Source organism: Procambarus clarkii, chromosome 6 (assembly GCF_040958095.1).
Source record: "Procambarus clarkii isolate CNS0578487 chromosome 6, FALCON_Pclarkii_2.0, whole genome shotgun sequence".
Taxonomy (NCBI): Eukaryota; Metazoa; Arthropoda; class Malacostraca; order Decapoda; family Cambaridae; genus Procambarus; species Procambarus clarkii.
The window spans coordinates 25668648-25689634 of NC_091155.1; the positions used below are offsets into that span (position 1 = coordinate 25668648).

The 20987-nt window shown below is 46.0% G+C and overlaps 2 protein-coding genes across 3 annotated transcripts in view; one reads left to right on the forward strand and one right to left on the reverse strand.

The window, feature by feature from the left end:
• The first annotated feature begins 858 nt into the window (after positions 1 to 858).
• The window catches only part of LOC123754032 (uncharacterized), a 238328-nt gene continuing 218199 nt past the window's right edge, over positions 859 to 20987 (forward strand). For both annotated transcript variants that reach the window (XR_011223269.1, XM_045736154.2), the window contains exon 1: positions 859 to 1074. The gene's annotated coding sequence lies outside the window, so the exon portion shown is untranslated. The remainder of the gene's footprint in view (positions 1075 to 20987) is intronic.
• On the reverse strand, positions 3306 to 3821 carry LOC123753883 (uncharacterized). The gene has a single exon (XM_045735834.2). The coding sequence runs from the start codon at positions 3819 to 3821 to the stop codon at positions 3306 to 3308; it is 516 nt and encodes a 171-aa protein (XP_045591790.2).

Sequence of the window (20987 nt, forward strand, 5' to 3'; positions counted from 1 at the left end):
GGGCGTGTGGGTGATGTACCCCACCGCCCGAAACACCCCCCCCATGCCCGTCAGGTGAATTCCCCCCACCCCCAACCCCCTCCCACCACACCCATCCCCCGCCCCAACAACATTCACAACCCACCTCCCCCCTCCACCACCCCCCGTCAGAAGGAAAAGGGTGGGAAAGGGCGAGTCAGGAAAGGTTTGTGAGAGAGTGAGAGGGGGGGAGGGGTGATTCTGTGTAGGATAGGTGGAGATGGAAGGGGTATTCTGGGTAGTAGGCGGGGTGGGAAAAGGAAGGGGGAAGGTGTGGGTGGGACGGGGATATGAGAGAGGGGGTATTCTGGGAAGGAGGGGAGCAGGAAATATGGAAGGAAGAGGTCGCTACATACGGAACACTGTCAGCTCAAGCCTTGTGTGTGTGTGTGGTTGCGTGTGTGTGTGAGTGTGTGTGTGTGTGTGTGTGTGTGTGTGTGTGTGTGTGTGTATGTGTGTGTGTGTGTGTGTGTGGTTGCGTGTGTGTGTGTGTGTGTGTGAGTGTGTGTGTGTGTGAGTGTGTGTGTGTGTGTGCGTGTATGTATGTGTGTGTGTGTGTGTGTGTGTGTGCGTGTATGTGTGTGTGTGTGTGTGTGTATGTATGTGTGTGTGTGTGTGTATGTATGTGTGTGTGTGTGTATGTATGTGTGTGTGTGTGTGTGTGAAACGGCAGGGAAGGTTCAGTCCCGCATTGGCAGTGTGGAAGAGAGAGAGAGAAGGGTAGCGGTGAACACCCCCCCCCTCTCCCTCCTCCCCCCCCCTTCCACCCCCACCACACCACCACCACCCCCACCACCACCACCACTACTACCACCACCACTCGCCCGCTCAGTTCAACTCTGGCACACACGCGGCCTGCACATCCCCGCACTATCTCCACCAACCATCACAGCCAGCTTGACTTAAAATCTCTTACAAGAGGCAGCGATGGCACCGGATGAAGAGTGCCATTCCCGCCCCGCGCAGTACAGGATGTAAAACCGTCCAAGAGTCCGTTCTTGCCCACTGATATTCGGATAAAAACGGCCCGCAATCCTCCCACCACGATCTGAGAAGGTAAGTCTCCTTGACAACATCTGAATTATTTCTTGATTTCATCTTGACGGCAAGATGATGCAAAGCTGGGGGAGAGGGGGGGGACAAACTTGGTGCAGTTGTCAAGCTGGGGCACCGTTGTTGGTCCAGCTGTCAGCTGGGTCATCTGTCAGCTGGGTTATTTGTCAGCTGGGTTATTTGTCAGCTGGGATATTTGTCAGCTGGCTCATCTGTCAGCTGGCTCATCTGTCAGCTGGCTCATCTGTCAGCTGGTTCATCTGTCAGCTGGCTCATCTGTCAGCTGGTTCATCTGTCAGCTGGCTCATCTGTCAGCTGGTTCATTTGTCAGCTGGTTCATTTGTCAGCTGGGCCATCTGTCAGCTGGCTCATCTGTCAGCTGGGTCATCTGTCAGCTTGCTCATCTGTCAGCTGAGTCATATGTCAGCTGGCTCCTATGTCAGCTAGTCCCGCTGTCAGCTGGCTTTTATGTCAGCTGGCTCTTCTGTCAGCCGGTCCCGCTGTCAAGCTTAATTTGGTATGTCAGTGATCAAGGCCAGCCATGTAATTCGGTAACCCTAGGTATGTCCACGTGGAGTGTGGCGAGCCACACTGCACGTGGTGGGGTGGGCCACACTGCACGTGGTGGGGCGGGCCACACTCCACGTGGTGTGGTGGGCCACACTGCACGTGGTGTGGCGGGCCACATATTCTACTCTCCAGGTAGATTACCGCTACACTCCCCTAAGATGACTTCCTAGTTATCAGGGCACTTCACATTTGCACGCAAGACGCTTCGCCAACGGATTTTAAAACCTACCTAATCTTACCCCCTAATCTAACCTGGCCCAATCCGACGTAACCTGGCCCAATCCGATCTAATGTTGCCCGGTTAGATCTAACCTTAACCCAACGACCCCTAAGGTCAGGTTAAGCATCGTAATATACAGTTTTTACACTCTGAAAAGGAACTAAGTCGAATCGTCTTGTATGCTGCTCCATCATATTTCTATATCATTGACTGCCGCCAGCTGTTGTGTGTGAACTGCTTAGCATAGCCGGTATTCGCCTGCGGCTTTTTGAAGTCTGTGGAGTCATCTAAGTGTCTGGGTTTTCCTCTTAGAGTGTTCAACGCTATCTCTCCCGTGGACACAAACGCTGTCCTCTCCTCTTGTAGTGTCCAACACCACCTGACTGTGTTTACAAACACTTTCCGTCCTGTAGTGTATTCAACGCCACCTGACCGCGTTCACAGACACTTTCCGTCCGGTAGTGTATTCAACGCCACCTGACCGCGTTCACAGACACTTTCCGTCCTGTAGTGTGTTCAACGCCACCACACAGTCTCCCCCAACGCTGTCCTCTCCTCCTGTAATGTGTTCAACGCCACCTCGCCGCGCTCCAAGACACTTGCGTCTCGGCCACTTGCTTGCTACTCGCATAAATTCGCCCACTCACCAACACAAACTAGCGCCCGCGAGTGATTGACTTAGGACTCTCAACTTGGCAAGTTCCCCGCCACAAAACTTAACCTCCGGCGCTCAAGTCTCGCCGGCAGCGCCAACTTGAGGCTGACGCACTAACTTGGGCCGCACGCGCCCTCCACGGTTAATTGTCGCCTGTTGTGTAAGAAAATGTTTTGTCATTTAGGCAAATTAATGCAAAAAATAAAGCGTATGTGGAGCTTTGGCTAATTGGCGCTGGGAATTTGGGCGTTCGGCGCTAAGGACCGCGAAGTGCTGAAAGCCGCGAAGTGCCGAAGGCCGCGAAGTGCTGAAGGCCGCGAAATGCTGAGGGCTGCGAAGTGCTGAGGGCTGCGAAGTGCTGAGGGCTGCGAAGTGCTGAGGGCTGCGAGGAGCTCAGGGCTAGCTAGTGATAAGGGTCGCGAAGAACTAAGGGCTGCGAGGAGCTCAGGGCTAGTGACAAGGGCCGCGAAGTACCAAGGGCTCTCATTGAGGTCGTGGGTCTCCTTGCTAACGGCTGTACCACGTGGAGAACACCGCTTCTCGCCCGTTCCGCGAAGTTAAGCAACGCGGGGTTTCGTTAGTACATGGATGGGTGACCGCCTGGGAACACCAACTGCTTTTGGCATTAAATTCATGCCCGAAACGTTGAGCGTATTAGTGGCTTTAGGCATAACATAGGCCTAAAGTATATATGCCCCTACATAGAAAGCCAACGTTCTTCTTGTATTTCATTTTGTATATATGTACTTTTTTCTATATAAACATTTTAGTAATAATTTTTAATTATTATTATAATAAAACCGCGTGAAGCGGCTCGCTCCTTGCTGGTGGCCGCTGAGGGCCGGTGGTGGCCGCTGAGGGCCGGTGGTGGCCGCAGGTGGCCGGTGGTGGCCGGTGGTGGCCGCTGAGGGTCGCTGAGGCCCGCTGAGGGTCGCTGAGGCCCACTGAGGGCCGCTGGTGGCCGCTGAGAGCTGCTGGTGGCCCCAGGTGGCCCGCTGGTGGCCGCAGGTGGCCACTGGCGGCCGCAGGTGGCCACTGGCGGCCGCAGGTGGCCACTGGCGGCCGCTGGTGGCCGCTGGCGGCCGCACGTAGTCGCTGGTGGCCACTGGCGGCCGCTGGTGGCCGCTGGTGGCCGCAGGTAGCCGCTGGCGGCCGCACGTAGTCGCTGGTGGCCGCAGGTGGCCACTGGCGGCCGCTGGTGGCCGCAGGTAGCCGCTGGCGGCCGCACGTAGTCGCTGGTGGCCGCAGGTAGCCGCTGGCGGCCGCACGTAGTCGCTGGTGGCCGCTCAGGGCCGCAACACCCATGTTTCCGGGTACCCGGGTCGGATATTTAGACGGGAATATCTAGCCATAAACAAATAAGCTTGCACATCCCAGTTTAATGGTGACGGAGACGATAATGATTGTTGTGACATAACAATCCGCTCTCTATAAATCTATATGTATAATATATATATAACGTATATAATATATATAACGTAAAATACCGTAAAATTCGACATGTCGACGGATAAGTGACGAACCAGTCCGGATTAACAGACATCATTGCCGTCCGGCGCCGCCAGAGTTACTCCCGAAGATCTCTGTTAAACCGGTTTTGCATCAACGACAACCGCGGTAAACGGCGAATGTCCGCTCTTAGGACCGCATGTGTCGGCCAGCCTTGACTGAGAACGCCGGCCAAGCCTTGACTGAGGACGACGGCCAGCCTTGTTGACTAAGGACGCCGGCCAGTCTTGACTGAGGACCCCGACCAGCCTTGACTGAGGACGCCAACCAGCCTTGACTGAGGACGCCGACCAGCCTTGTTGACTGAGGACGCCGACCAGCCTTGTTGACTGAGGACGCCGGCCAGTCTTGACTGAGGACCCCGACCAGCTTTGAGTGAGGACGCCAACCAGCCTTGACTGAGGACGCTGACCAGCCTTGACTGAGGACGCCGACCAGCCTTGACTGAGGACGCCAACCAGCCTTGACTGAGGACGCTGACCAGCCTTGACTGAGGACGCCAACCAGCCTTGACTGAGGACGCTGACCAGCCTTGACTGAGGACGCTGACCAGCCTTGACTGAGGACGCTGACCAGCCTTGACTGAGGACCCCGACCAGCCTTGACTGAGGACCCCGACCAGCATTGACTGAGGACGCCAACCAGCCTTGACTGAGGACGCTGACCAGCCTTGACTGAGGACGCCGACCAGCCTTGACTGAGGACGCCGACCAGCCTTGACTGAGGACGCCGACCAGCCTTAACTGAGGACCCCGACCAGCTTTGACTGAGGACGCCAACCAGCCTTGACTGAGGACACCGACCAGCCTTGACTGAGGACGCCAACCAGCCTTGACTGAGGACGCCAACCAGCCTTGACTGAGGACCCCGACCAGCCTTGACTGAGGACGCCGGCCGTAACACCCCTCCCGCTCCCTTGCATAACAAGTGTTGTTCATTATCATTTTGTGAGCGCTATATGCGCGTATAATGTGTTTAGTGAACGACGAACCCTCTGTTATTGAGGCCGGGGAGGAGCAGGAGGAGGGAGGGGGAAGGTGTTGTTGGAGAAGGGGGATGATTGGGGGATTGAACTTTGAGTCAAGGTTGAGGTAGTGAGTGGTAGTATTGAAGGAGGATTTTGGCGGGGTGGGGGGGGGGGGGGGGTAGAGAGGGGGGGAAGGGAATCCATAGGGGGAGGGGGGGGGGGGAGTTTTGATGAATGGTAGTTGAGATTGCGTGAGGGATTGTTGAGTGTGTAGTGGGTGAGTGTAGCAATGTAATTACAAGCAATATTTCATTATGATTTGTTTCTGTATTGTGATGAATGTGTATTTTCTAGTAGAGGCTGATGGTGTGCTTTAGGGGTGTTTACGGAGTATATAGAGGAGTAATGGTGATTTAAAAAGTGTAGAGGGAGAGAATGATGGTAGGAGTGGAAACAGAGAGAGAGAGAGAGAGAGAGAGAGAGAGAGAGAGAGAGAGAGAGAGAGAGAGAGAGAGAGAGAGAGAGAGAGAGAGAGAGAGAGAGAGAGAGAGAGAAAGGGTAAAGCAGCGATAAAGAACGGGTTAGGAGAGGAAGAATGTTGAGAAGAACGGCAACAAAAGAGGGAAGTAGGGAAGGAAAAAAATGGAGTTATAGACAATGATAAAAAAAAACAAAAGTGTAGGGGAAAAAGATGAAGAAGGAAGGAAGGAAAAGGGAAAGAGAGGGAGAGGTATGAAAGATAGCAAGTTTAGGTCATTTATTTTATACCCCATGCCCATCCTGTGAGCAGTGGTGGACCTCCATGCCCATCCTGTGAGCAGTGGTGGACTTCCATACCCATCCTGTGAGCAGTGGTGGACTTCCATACCCATCCTGTGAGCAGTGGTGGACTTCCATACCCATCCTGTGAGCAGTGGTGGACTTCCATACCCATCCTGTGAGCAGTGGTGGACCTCCATGCCCATCCTGTGAGCAGTGGTGGACCTCCATGCCCATCCTGTGAGCAGTGGTGGACCTCCATGCCCATCCTGTGAGCAGTGGTGGACTTCCATACCCATCCTGTGAGCAGTGGTGGACTTCCATACCCATCCTGTGAGCAGTGGTGGACTTCCATACCCATCCTGTGAGCAGTGGTGGACTTCCATACCCATCCTGTGAACAGTGGTGGACTTCCATACCCATCCTGTGAGCAGTGGTGAACTTCCATACCCATCCTGTGAGCAGTGGTGGACTTCCATACTCATTCTGTAAGCAGTGGTGAACTTCCATACCCATCCTGTGAGCAGTGGTGGACTTCCATGCCCATCCTGTGAGCAGTGGTGGACCTCCATACTCATCCTGTGAGCAGTGGTGGACCTCCATGCCCATCCTGTGAGCAGTGGTGGACTTCCATACCCATCCTGTGAGCAGTGGTGGACTTCCATACCCATCCTGTGAGCAGTGGTGGACCTCCTTACCCATCCTGTGAGCAGTGGTGGACCTCCATACCCATCCTGTGAGCAGTGGTGGACTTCCATACTCATTCTGTAAGCGGCAGTGTACACCATACCCATCCTGTGACCGGTAGTGGATACCAAACCCATTCAGTGAGTGGTGGTAAACCCCATACCCATCCCACAAGTGGCGATGAACCCAATAACGGTACCGGAACAGTACTGGAATGGTACTGGAAAAGGTTACAGATACACACGATAGCCCCAAGAACTCAACCCCCCAGAATTCGTTTAGCTAAGCAAGTTACAGCACTGTTCAGAGAGTTACACAATATACTGACATGCGTAAATCATCTGTACCGCTATAGGTTGGTAAACTAACATCACCGTGACCTCAAGAGAGCCCTTAACACACAGAGTGTTGTTTGTTGAGTCAGTGGCATGCAATATTAATTTGCCTATCGAGCAACTCACACCAATCCAGTAGGGGGGGCGGTGGGAAGGTTTCAAACGCCGGCATGCACTCCCCCTGCAGTTAGCAAACTGGGGTTAATTAGCTAAAAACAAAAATCAGGTAGTAGTTAATTTTAAAAGTAAAATTTTAAAATTTTAATTTTTTAATTAAATACATTGGTTCAAATCCTATGCCTTCAATGATGAAGTTTAACTCTACACTGACTATAAGCAGTTTGAGAACACTGATACATTTTGTATCAGTCTGTAGTAGTCATTTTGTATTATTTTGTATCACGTTAATGTGAGTTCCTTGAGCACGCGGTTAGAAGGGTCCCTGTATCACCTCCTCACTTCACGTATAATGTAATACCTGGGTTATTGAAAAGTTAAATAGTTGGGTTAAAAGCCGTGAGATAAAGCAGAGGTTTTTTCTAACTTTTTGATGCCATTGAACCCTTACCTGAGATCTGTCTATAGTTAGTTGCAGGGATCAACGTCCCCGAGGCCCAGTCTCTGAGTAGGTCTCCTGGTTAGTGGTCTCTGGTCATCCAGAATGAAGGATGCAGCTATATATATATATATATATATATATATATATATATATATATATATATATATATATATATATATATATATATATATATATATATAACAAAATACTCCATGGAGCCCAAGGGATTCAAATTTTAGATTTAAACGTACATACATATATATATATATATATATATATATATATATATATATATATATATATATATATATATATATATATATATATATATATATATATATTGCTATTTATATTTCCATTGGTTATGAACTCTATGGTTTTTGTAGACTTACAAAATTAATTCACAAAAAAGCCTCGATATTTTTAATACATTTTTATTATAATGTCAAACAGGCGGCAGGAATATTATACCTAATAGCCCTAGAGAAATTTTACAAAAGGGAGAAATTTAATAAAAGGATAATTTAAACATTTGACTAAAAAAAAAAAAGGTATTGCTAAATAGCTTCACTGTGATTGGTTTTCCTTACGTAGTCTAATATCAGCAACAATTTGTTAATTTGTAAATGCAAATCACCTTATGCAGTCAGATTATGTCATCGACTAATGTCAATAAAATGATCTCTCATAGAGATATATATTTTTTGGGGGGAAAAGGCTTAATATATTTCAAAGAGAGGAATTTAAAGTCTTTTTTTTTATCCTCAAATTCATAATTTTCATTAAATATTTTTTTTCGATGTTAAACGAATTGAAATAATATAATCAGTTGTTGAATGTAAATTAATTTGCAAATTAGTATTAATGTCAATATTTAGATTCATTTCCATATATACAGCACACCCCGCAACCACTTATAGACTGTTCCGTCTCGCTTCATGCAGATCCGCGTTCGATCCTAGATAGCTCAAGTAGTTGAACCCCATTCCATTTCTCCGTCCTATCCAAGCTCCTTGTTCTCGTATCCTACAGGCTTGGAGCTTTCTCCTCATAATTGATCTAGAACTCAATCGTATGAGTCGATTCTAGGTACGAGATGTCTCCTGGCTGGTGTTAGCTAGTCAGACTAGTGTTCTAAGTCACTCTCCTTGAGAAAAGTACGAATAATTGATGTGAATATATCCACATCATTTAAATATTTAATTCCACCTTCCTCTCTTTCTCTAAGCTCTTTCAAAGTATGTATTACGGAACCACGTGGAACCGAAGGGTTCTACGGAACCCTAAAGAACCCTCCGAAGAACCCAAGAGTTTCAGGGAACCCCAAGAAAGCTCTGAATAATCCAAGTGTTTCATGGAATCAAAACAAATCTTCAAAGACCCTAAACGGAGTTTCCACAAAACAAAAAACTCCTTGGAACCCAAGGGATTAAAATTTTAGATTTAAACATACATTCATTTAAACATTTAGATTTTAGATTCAAACATACGATTTAGAATCCATTACATTAGATAAAAGAACCATATATGTGTGGGTTGGATAAAAAAATTTATGGGTGGGACGGAAGGTGTTTCAACTACGTTATTATTTTCTGCGTGAAATTGTAATAGACTTTACTGATAATATTTTTTTATAATCTAGTCTGGTATTATGATTATTTTTATTATTATATGTAGTAAAGATCTCATATCACCACCACACCTACTGAAAAATTATTAAAATGACTACTTTTGTTAATAATAATAATAATAATAATAAAAATAATATTATTGCCGTAAATTCTTATATATTTTTACTTATTAGTGGCCCCAAAAAATATCCACAAAAGTGAAGGTCTTTTCAATGAGAAAAACAATGCAAAATACTTTTTTATCGAGGAACGACTTGAGCAGAGAAAAAAGACTGTTTTGGCGAGAGAAGGAACCACCGCGTTCACAGACCGCTGTGAACGCTGTGAACGTTCACATGACGTTCTGAAACCTTAGGAGATCTTCCTACCCTCCTAACCTAGCTGAGGACCCTCAACTTGCCGTTTTGGAGAAAAAAAATCCAAAATTTATTTTCAATTATTTTTCTTTTTCCAAATTACGTCCATTTTCGGCTATATGGGTAAACGGGCAAATTCAGACGTAATCTGTAGGAGGAAAATTTCATTCTAAGACACAGTTCTATGAAACGTAGGGATGTAAAGACACTATTACTCAGCATATATCACCGTAGAATGGTAGATTAAAGACAGCTTCAGGATAATACAAAGTAGAATGGTAGATTAAAGACCACTTCAGGTTAAGACAGCGTAGAATGGTAGATTAAAGACCGCTTCAACATAAGACACCGTAGAATGGTAGATTTAAGACCGCTTCAGCTCAAGACAGCGTAGAATGATAGATAAAAGACCGCTTGGGTACGATATCAACATCAGTAAGTGAAATTAAACCAAAAACCGAGATATAACAATGTTAAATAACACGTTATCGTTCTCGACCAACATAATGGCTTATAACTGAGAGTTTCTGTGAGGATAGGAAGGGCGACATTAACGAAGAAATAATACGGGTGTTCGCTCTAACGACACACAGGGAGTAAACTCTTGGGAAAGCCTCTCCTTCATTTCACTTGCATTTCGTAATTTGACTAAAATTTATTTATTCATTCGTGCGGTTCAAAATTCGTTATACATCGCTGTTCACAAGAGATAGAGCTGCTGAATGGTGTTGTTAGTTAGTGTATATTGAAGACTACAATATAACTAACAAGTCGGCCGAGCGGACAGCACACTGGACTTGTGATCCTGTGGGGTCCCGGGTTCGATCCCGGGCGCCGGAGAGAAACAATAGGCAGAGTTTCTTTCACCCCTATGCCCCCTGTTACCTAGCAGTAAAATAGGTACCTGGGTGTTAGTCAGCTGTCACGGGCTGCTTCCTTGGGGGGTGGAGGCCTGGTCGAGGACCGGGCCGCGGGGACACTGAAGCCCCGAAATCATCTCAAGATAATCTCAAGGAACAATCCGAATATAATATTCGGTTTCCTGCATGCATCCCCCCCCCCTTATAGGGACCTGAGGGCTGAGTGGACAGCGCTTCGTAGTCCTAAGGTTCTGGGTTCGATCCCTGGCGGAGGCGGAAACAAATGGGGCAGAGTTTCTTTCACCCTGAGGGCAATGTTCACCTAGCAGTAAATAGGTACCTGGGAGTTAGACAGCTGTTACGGGCTGCTTCCTGGGGGTGTGTAACAAAAAGGAGGCCTGGTCGAGGACCGGGCCGAGGGGATGCTAAGCCCCGAAATCATCTCAAGATAACTTCAAGATATATATACATACTCCCCTGGACTGTCAAAATTATGACCATCGCCGCCAGTCCTATTGGGCACCAGTATGACATCAAAATATCAAAATCAAGATATCAAAAGATCTCTTTGGATCTCAAAAGAAGAGATGACATCAAGATATCAAAAGATCTCCCAAGAGCTAGCTTGACGTGCAGATAACTAGAAACAGAACAGCCGAAATGTAATCATTGATAACGGTGATAGCTAATTCTAATCTAATAGTTAATCTAAACTAATTAATTAGTTAATTATTGAGTTATCGAGTCACTAGTCCACCCCCCCTCCCCCATGGGGTGTGGATATCCCTGGTTAAAATCCCTTTTCACTACAGCATAGACCAACACACAGATCAACACTCAGATCAACACACAGATCAACACTCAGATGGCTTGGTAGCTTCTGGGTTATCTCTCTCTCTCTCTCTCTCTCTCTCTCTCTCTCTCTCTCTCTCTCTCTCTCTCTCTCCTCCCAACACGCGTGCTCTTGTCTAATTCAATTTGCTTTCCAACCTACGCGTCTATTGAACTTTATTTGTAAGATAATGCCTGTGTTTAAGATGCTGAACGAGCATTAGTAAGATGCTGTATGTGTGGGCATGTGTTTCCCCAACATATGATGTGTTCCGCAACATGTTGTGGTCCCAAACATGAGGTGTTGATGTGATCCCAACATGATCTGGCTATGATCGTTTTAAGCTCATTTTGTTTGTGTGTCTGGGCAGCTCCGAGACGCAAGTTCAATCCCGCAACACTGCCTCAGTTTTTCCTCGTAGATACGTCACATTGGGTGGGGTTGAGAAGGGGATTTGAGGGTTGTTTGGAAGAGAGATGGGGGAGGGAGATGGGGCCTTCAGAAGGGGGCACTGGAAGGGGGGAGGTTGGGCAAGGGGAGGGGGTGTACGGGCAAGGGGAGGGGCAAGGGAAGGAAAGGAAGTACAGAGAATCGCCTCCTTCACTAAGGCATCTGGTTGACACTGTCTTAGATGAGGAGAAAGTTATCTAGTTACACCTCCACCTCAGCCACTGAGGTACACCTCCACCCCTAAGATATGAAGATTAATTTTCACCTTTTCCTCTCTTTTCTTATTCTTTACTAAAACCTCCAGGCTGGATACATGCCCTTCCTTCCTCCTGAACGCTGGATACATGCCCCTTTTTCTTTCACCTCCATGCTGGATACTTGTGTCTCTATTTTGCCTCACTATGCCTTCCGGGCTGCAAATTCTCCAGCTGCGCCAGGTCGGATACAGCTGCGCCAGGTCGGACACAGCTGCGCCAGGTCGGACACAGCTGGACCAGGTCGGACACATAGAGTCTCTTGCTCCCCTCTCCTGGTGTGAGATACTCTTCCCATCGGTATGAGACAGTCCCTCTTACCTGTTGCTTGCTCGCAGTGCCCTCTTCCCTCTTTTCCTTTGTTGCACGAGCTTCGCCCAATTTTACATTCCCTTCTCATCAATTAAACTTGATTTTTTGTCTTCTGAGGACAAAAGCTTCTTTGGCGCCGAAGATTTCTTCCAAACTCAGGTTGCATATATTTTTAAGACACTCATCTATAATACATCGGTTCTGTTGCACGCTTGATCTGCTCTCTCTCTCTCTCTCTCTCTCTCTCTCTCTCTCTCTCTCTCTCTCTCTCTCTCTCTCTACTTAATCTACAAGCTGATGGAATAACATGACTCTCGAGAGACTTTTGCGTCTACCTCCAGAGTCGGGTTCATTATATTTTGTTCCTCTGTCCTCCTTACTGTTGTCCGTATCTCATGACATTGCACTTATCTGCATTGAAGTCTAGTAACCATTTGTCGTATAATATGTGCAACTTATTTCAATCTTTCTGGAGGAGCCTGCGGTCTTTGCATGTGTGTGTGTGTGTGTGTGTGTGTGTGTGTGTGTGTGTGTATGTGTGTGTTTGTGTGGAAGGGGGGAGGGGGGGGGGGGAATTGGGTATGTACCCCCCCCCTGGGGCCTTGAAGTGGGTATGGGCCCTCTGGAACCCTTGAAATGCGTATGTACCCCGAAATGATCATACCAAATATTAATTCATATCAATCATTTAAATTCTTATTTCACCAACACTATCAACATTTTACTGATATAAAATAGTTTATCAGTTATATTATTACAAATATTATTTTTACTGTGATATATTTTACCACATACTGTAAATGTTAAAATCATAGACAGTGTTAATAAAATTAATTATCATCTAGTTCATTTATTATCAATGCAACGATAATTTATATCATTCTCTAAATATATCAACATAGGATATATGAAAAGTTCAACTAATTATTTTTTAACGAAACAATGAGCGAAAAATTAATCAATTTTGATACACAAATATGTAAAGAAAACATTATATTACGTTCATGCATATATAGTTATTTACACAAACAATTGTAATATTCAGCACTAAAGACAGAGCACTTCATTACGACCATTACGAGAGAGAGAGAGAGAGAGAGAGAGAGAGAGAGAGAGAGAGAGAGAGAGAGAGAGAGAGAGAGAGAGAGAGAGAGAGAGAGAGAGAGAGAGAAAGAGAGAGAGAGAGAGAGAGAGAGAGAGAGACTCTCAGTTTTAGATTCCTTAGGTAGGGTCAACATCTATATAGGCTGAGCAGTAATTCAGGACTCGTAATTCTGACTCGTAATTCGGACTGGGCAGGACTCGTAATTCTGTGACCCGGGTTCGATTCTCGGACCAGGCAGAAACAAATGGGCAAAGTTTCTTTCACCCTGAATGCCCCTGTTACCTAGCAGTAAATATATATATAGGTACCTGGGAGTTAGACAGCTGCTACGGAGCTGCTTTCTGTGTGTGTGTGTGTGTGTGTGTGTGTGTGTGTGTGTGTGTGTGTGTGTGTGTGTGTGTGTGTGTGTGTGTGTGTGTGTGTGTGCATGGGAAAAAAAAATTGTTAGTTAGTAGTTAATAACAGTTGATTGACAGTTGAGAGGCGGGCCGAAAGAAAAACGCTCAACCCCCGCAAGCACAACTAGGTGAATACACACACACACACACACACACACACACACACGACTGGTGTGAAGAGCGCCTGAAGGAACTGAGCCTTACGACACTAGAAAAAAGAAGGGAGAAGGGGGGATATGATAGGAACGTATAAAATACACAGGGGGATTGACAGAGTGGACATAGACGAAATGTTCACACCGAATAGTAACAGAACGAGGGGACATGGATGGAAGCTGGAAACTCAGATGAGTCACAGAGATGTTAGGAAGTTTTCTTTTAGCGTGAGAGTAGTGGGGAAATGGAATGCACTTCAGGAACAGGTTGTGGAAGCAAATACTATTCATAATTTTAAAACTATGATAGGGAATAGGACCGGAGTCATTGCCGTAAACAACCGATGGTTCGAAAAGCGGGATCCAAGATTCAATGCTCGATCCTGTAGACACAAATAGGTGAGTATACACACACACACACACACACACACACACACACACACACACACACACACACACACACACACACACACACACACACACACACACACACACTTTGTAGTTTCAAAGCGTTATATGACAAAGAGTGCTGGGAAGTCGGGACACCACGAGCGTAGCTCTCATCCTGTAACTACACTTAGGTAATTACACTTAGGTAATTACACACTGTAGTTAAGACACGCAGATGACCCCCTCAGGGATGTGACAAAACACTTATAACCACACCAAGAACAGGCGAACAATCTTGTAAGATAATTAACGAAGACCTCAACCAATAAGGAGTCTGAAATCTTAGCCCCTAGATTTACCAACAGCTTTACCAAACCTCAGCGCCCAGGAGTTGAAGCCCTACCGTGTAAATTCTGTTAGGGAACTACTTTCTCTCAATACCGTCACTCAGAAAGAAAGTAGTGTGTTAGAGATATGTAATTAGCATATGTAGCGATGATGTTCCGGCCGGCGTGTGTGTATATATGTGTCAACAAACACGGGGGGGGGGGGATGGAGCAAGATCTATTGAAAAAACTGGATTAAACGTGGAGAGGCGGAAATTTAGCACAGGATGAACGACGGTCTGTAAAAGGAGCTAAAATGGCTCTGGTGGTGGTTGGGGTGGTGGTTGATGGTGGCTAGTTGTGGTTGGGGTGGTGGTTGGTCGTGGGGTGGTTGATGGTGGCTAGTTGAGGTTGGGGTGGTGGTTGATGGTGGCTAGTTGTGGTTGGGGTGGTGGTTGATGGTGGCTAGTTGTGGTTGTGGTGGTGGTTGATGGTGGCTAGTTGTGGTTGGGGTGGTGGTTGATGGTGGCTAGTTGTAGTTGGGGTGGTGGGTGGTGGTGGGGTGTTGTGGTTGTGGTTGGGGTGGTGGGTGATGGTGAGGTGGTGGGTGGTTGATGGTAGCTAGTTGTGGTTATGGTTGGGGTGGTGGATGGTGGTGGGGTGGTGGATGGTGGTGGGGTGGTTGTGGTGGTTGATGGTGGCTAGTTGTGGTCGTGGTTGGGGAGGTGGTTGTGGTGGTGATGTTGGTGATGAGGGGTAATGATGTTGATGGATGTGATAGCATTGTTGGAAGTTTGAGCAATGGTGGTTGTTATAATGTTGGTGGCCTCGATGGTGGTAGAGACGGTGGTAATAATTTCGAACACTTCAGAAAACGTGATTCCAACTACGATCAAAATTTCAGGACATATATATCCCCCCCCCAAAAAAAATCACCCAAAAAATATTCAACCTGAAAATCGATGAATAATAATTGGCAGTAACCGCGGTTATGTTGTTATACCCGCTAATAACCGCTCCTAGAGTGGCATTTGTAAAGTAGACCACTTCACTAATGTGACCATTAACTACTCAGAGGCTAAAATATTAAGTCGGACAAAGCTGATGGTGGTGGTCAGGAAAAGGGGGTGGGGGGGGGGGTAGTGGTAGTGATGGTGGTGAGAATAGTGGTAGTCGTAATGGCCTATGATTCATAGGCAATTCGACCTATGGGGAGAGGGAGATTTAGGTATATATAGTTCTTTTGTTGCCCTCGGCCTACTAGCTTTGCTGTACCTTATAACTGAACTATTCTGACATTTCGAAAACTTTGCCGAATCTGTCGTTAAAGTTGTGGATGGAGGTGGCTTCCACAACTTGTTCTTTCAGTACATCCAACTAGCTGACCCATCCGTACTTGGTACGAGTTTTTCCTTACATTTCTTCAACTCATTTGTGTTTCCAGTTTCCACCTATATACTCTTGTTTTAATTATTTTTAAAGAGACTGGCCTTGTCCGCCTTGCCTGTTCCTCTCAGTATCTTGTATGCTGTGATCATATCCCATCTGTTTTGATCTCCTTAAGGGTTGTGAAATTCAGTTTCCTTAAGCAGGCGATGAGTCACAATAACGTGGCTAAAGTATGTTGACCAGACCACACACTAGAAGGTGAAGGAACGACGACGTTTCGGTCCGTGCTGGACCATCCTCAAGTCGATTGTGAGAATGGTCCAGGACGGACGGAAACGTCGTCGTCCCTTCACCTTCTAGTGTGTGGTCTGGTCAATCAGGTTCCTTAACCTATCTTCTTAGTGCTGGCACTTGGAAATCTCTGTGCTTATGTTTATTTAATGCTTCACAAGGTGTGGATTCCATGCCAGCGCTGCATAGTCCACTATTGGTCTAAAATAGGTTGTATATATTGCTTTGAAAGACTACTCATTTGCTAGCTCTGTGGCTCCCATCTTCCTCCCTTTTTTTTGCACATAGATACCTTATTTGCCACTTTCCAAATGTCAGGAAATTCCCCCATTTCTAGCGAGGAGGTGAAGACGTTAGCAGGCGGAACACAAACCACTGCTGCTGACTCCTTGAAGATTCCTGCTGTGATCTTGTCAGGGTCTGTGGCATTTAACACAGAAGGAGCTTTAAAGGATCTAAAACCTCCTTTAAAGGTCCTAATAATTTGAGGACCTTTAATAATAATAATTATTATTAATTTGAGGACCTTTAAAGGATCTAAAACCTCCTTTAAAGGTCCTAATAATTTGAGGACCTTTAAAGGATCTAAAACCTCCTTTAAAGGTCCTAATAATTTGAGGACCTTTAAAGGAGCTAAAAGCTCCTTTAAAGGTCCTCAAATTATTTCTTTAATTCCTCTGGTGTCACTTCTATTAAGATCAGCCCTTCTCCTGGTAGCGCTTTGTTCCAGATGGCGTAGAACTGGGGACACTTCTGAGTCAATCTTAATATTTTCCTGGAAGCTTTCCATCGAGATCTTCACACACACACTTCTTGGTCGTTCTTTGAGGTGTTTCATTATCATTTTTAAGTAACCTGATCACTTCTTCATATGCCGTCTGCCTCCTGTGGCTATATGGAAGTTTAGGCTGCTCCTTGGCCTTAGATCAGGGAGCCGGTCGGCCGAGCGGACAGCACGCTGGACTTGTGAACCTGTGGTCCCGGGTTCGATCCCAGGCGCCGGCGAGAAACAATGGGCAGAGTTTCTTTCTTCCTATGCCCCCTGTTACCTAGCAGTAAAATAGGTACCTGGGTGTTAGTCAGCTGTCACTGGCTGCTTCCTGGGGGTGGAGGCCTAGTCGAGGACCAGGCCGCGGGGACACTAAAAGCCCCGAAATCATCTCAAGATAACCTCAAGATAGATGCTGTGTTATTCTCATACTCTTAATCAGCTGAAAGCCGATTTCCTGTGTATTCGTCCCTCTGTCGTGTGTATATGTTGTGGATCTCTGTTCTTTGGTCAATGTGTTTTCTCCTTGCTCTATTACTTCTAATTTTTGCTTGTGTGTGTGTGTGTGTGTGTTTGTGTGTGTGTGTGTGTGTGTGTGTGTGTGTGTGTGTGTGTGTGTGTGTGTGTGTGTGTTATAAGGCCCAAACACTAATGCTGTATGACAATCTCATGTTTTTTCTGGAAAAAAAAAAAAAAATCTGCGAAGCTACGGCGAAAATTCAAGCGAAAAATCCATTAGGGAAATTGAAAGAGATTAACACACCTCTTCAAATATACATGTACCATTGTATGGATTTGTATGTCTGTGTGTGTGTGTGTGTGTGTGTGTGGGAGGGAGGGTGAGAGAGAGAGAGAGAGAGAGAGAGAGAGAGAGAGAGAGAGAGAGAGAGAGAGAGAGAGAGAGAGAGAGAGAGAGAGAGAGAGAGAGGTAAATAGCCTATGTCCTCTGTGCGTCTCTCTCTCTCTCTCTCTCTCTCTCTCTCTCTCTCTCTCTCTCTCTCTCTCTCTCTCTCTCTCTCTCTCTCTCTGTCTTTCTCCTCTCTCCCTCTCTCTGCATTACCCTCTTTCCTCACCCCTCTACTATATGATCGCATCTCTCCCCATCCATCTCGTTCTTTCCTCTCCCTCTTTCCTTCCCCCCCCCCCTCTCTCTCTCTCTCTCTCTCTCTCTCTCTCTCTCTCTCTCTCTCTCTCTCTCTCCCTCCCCCCTAATGAATGTCTCACTCATGTATATTTACACAAGAGTTGTGTCGTTCACACCCTCTCCCCCCCCTTGTTGTCACATCCCTGTGTCACATCCCTGTGTCACATCACTGTGTCACATCCCTGTGTCACATCCCTGTGTCACATCCTCCTCTATCATTTTTGTTTTTTTTTCAGTGTGGCTTTTTGGAGCATGTTTTCCCTCTCGTTCATATTATCTCTGTTGTTTGTGTCTCATTCTGTCTCAATTGTTGATATATTTCAATTCCTATCGCGGGTTTCTACTCTCTCTCTCTCTCTCAATACCAACTGGATGCCTTTTCTCATCACATAACTTTTGCACCATTCATTCCTTTTTCATCACTGCCACGCCTCGCATCTGCTCTTCAGCCCCTTCACAACCGTTGCCCCCTTTCCCCTCCCCCCCTCTCTCTCTCTCTCTCTCTCTCAGACCCCTTTCTCCCGCCCCCTACATTTAATAGCGTCAAGGATCCCTAACTCCCTTTTGTAAGTCCTCTCAACACACCCCCAAGAGCGAATTTCTCTAACATACTCTAACCGAAACGTGAATAATGTATAGAACCCATCAATTTTTGCACAGACAAGCACACACCTTTACACTGACTGGTACATATATGTCCACATACAAGTACACATCTTTACACAGACAGAAGCATGCTACCTGGTCAGCAGGCATAGAGCTTTCCCTTCCCAAAGCTTACGGTGAGACTTATCCCTGGAACACGATTTACCAATCGGTCAACAACCAGGTATACACTTACTGCTATGTGAACAGAGGTTGAACAGTATAAGCACTGGCGGCCTAGTCAATCCTCCCTGACCATGAGGCAAATCCAGACCAAATTGTTTGTGAAACGAGGAACGAGTGTACTACCACTTAGCCACCAGCGACTGTTCTTAATCCTTCTTAAATCCCCTCCAACATCTCCGCCGTATCCTAATCCTTTCAGAAGGATTTAGCCGGACAACAAATGAATGCAGAGTTTAACACCACTATCCCCCCTGAAGGCCGCGGCAGTAGCCTTTACTGAAGAGATAAGCATTTGATTTAATTACTCTTAGAGCCAAGCGTGTCCCTCGCTCGTAAAAGCCATTGTTGCTGGGTTTTGCGCCCAGCGAGGCTCTGGGAAAGCCATTGGGAGAATCATCCTCTGTAATGCGTTACATTTTAAGCGTAATTCATGCCTAACCGAAATCAAACGCTTATCAGCGCGGATATCAGAATTATCAGGGGCCCCTTACCTTGCGCCATCTGGTAAGGTAGGCGAGTTTACCTTCGTCATAGCGAGTACATACTAGCAGCTGGAGAGGTAGTAAGCTGGACACATTTACTTTTATTTTACCTCTTATAAATTCGAGTCTATCATATCTACATTTGAAACTGTGTATGGAGTCAGCCTCCACCACATCACCGCCTGATGCATTCTCTTTTTAACTACTCTGACACTGAACAAATTATTTCTAATGTCCCTGTGGCTCATTTGGGTACTAAGTTTCCACCTGTGTCCCCTTGTTCGTGTTCCACCCGTGCTAAAGAGTTTGTGTTTGTCCACCCTGTCACTTCCTCTAAGAATTGTATAGGTGGTTACCAGTTCTCCCCTTACTCTTCTGTCTTCCAGCGAGGTGAGGTTCAGCTCCCTTTGCCTTTCCTCGTAGCTCATACCTATCAGTTCTGGGACTAGTCTGGTGGCATACCTCTGAATTTTCTCTAACTTTGTCTTGTGTTTAACTAGGTATGGACTCCAGGCTGGAGCTGCATATTCCAGGACTGGTCTGACATAAATGGTATACAAGGTCCTGAACGATTTCTTACAAAAGTTTATAAAGGCAGTTTTTATTGGGCCAATCTAGCATATGACGCTCGTGATATCCTTTTGATGTGGGCTTCTGGGGACAGGTTCGGTGTGATATCAACCCACAGATCTTTCTCTCTATTTGACTCTTGCAGGATTTCACCTCCCAGATGGTACCTCATGTTCAGCCTTGTGCTCCCTTCGCCTAGTTTCATTACTTTACACTTTCCTGAGTTGAACTTCAGTAGCCATTTTCTAGACCATTCCTCCAGTTTGTCCAGGTGATCCTGTAGTCTCTGTCTATCATCATCTGTCCTGATTCTTCTCACAATTTTCGCCTCATCAGCAAACATTGAGAGGAATGAGTCTATACTCTCTAGAAGATCGTTTACATATATAAGAAACAGGATAGGTCCAAGTACAGAGTCCCGCGGCCCCGGGCCCTTAGGATTACGACTCCCGAGTGCTGTCCACTCAGCCACAAGGCGCACATCGCTCACTCGCGTGTGTGCGTGCATGTGTATCCGGGTCACAGTAAGCATTATTTAAAATAGAATAAATCTTTATTGCTGAATATAATAAAAATAGTTTTCTTTTCCAATTTGTCGTAATAGTTCCGTTTCTTTCTTTCAGGTAGGCCTACTGGAAGCCTGGCGATATACCTGGGGTATGTTTCGGAAAGTATGCTAGTATACACCTCAAATATGCTACTACAAAGCATAAGATTTAAACAAATATATAAATGAGAAACATTAGACTGGACTCATTAATACAACATTGTATATATTGCGTATACCAATATCAAGATATAAACAACATAATTGTATAATGTATTTGCTGTATGATACAATAATTCATGACTTCTCTCGCATGACGGAAAAGCCTTATATATTCCTTTATAAGGAATATATAAGGATATGTAAGAATATATAGCTGGTATATTCCTTTATAAGGGATATACAAGGCTGTATAAGAATATATAACTGGTATATTCCTTTATAAGGAATATACCAGTTCTTTCACTCAACACATTACCAGTTTTTAGGGAATCGACCAATGCGTTACATATACGACGTGTTTGTAACCATTAAAGCACCGTAAAATTGACGTTTTCTCCATA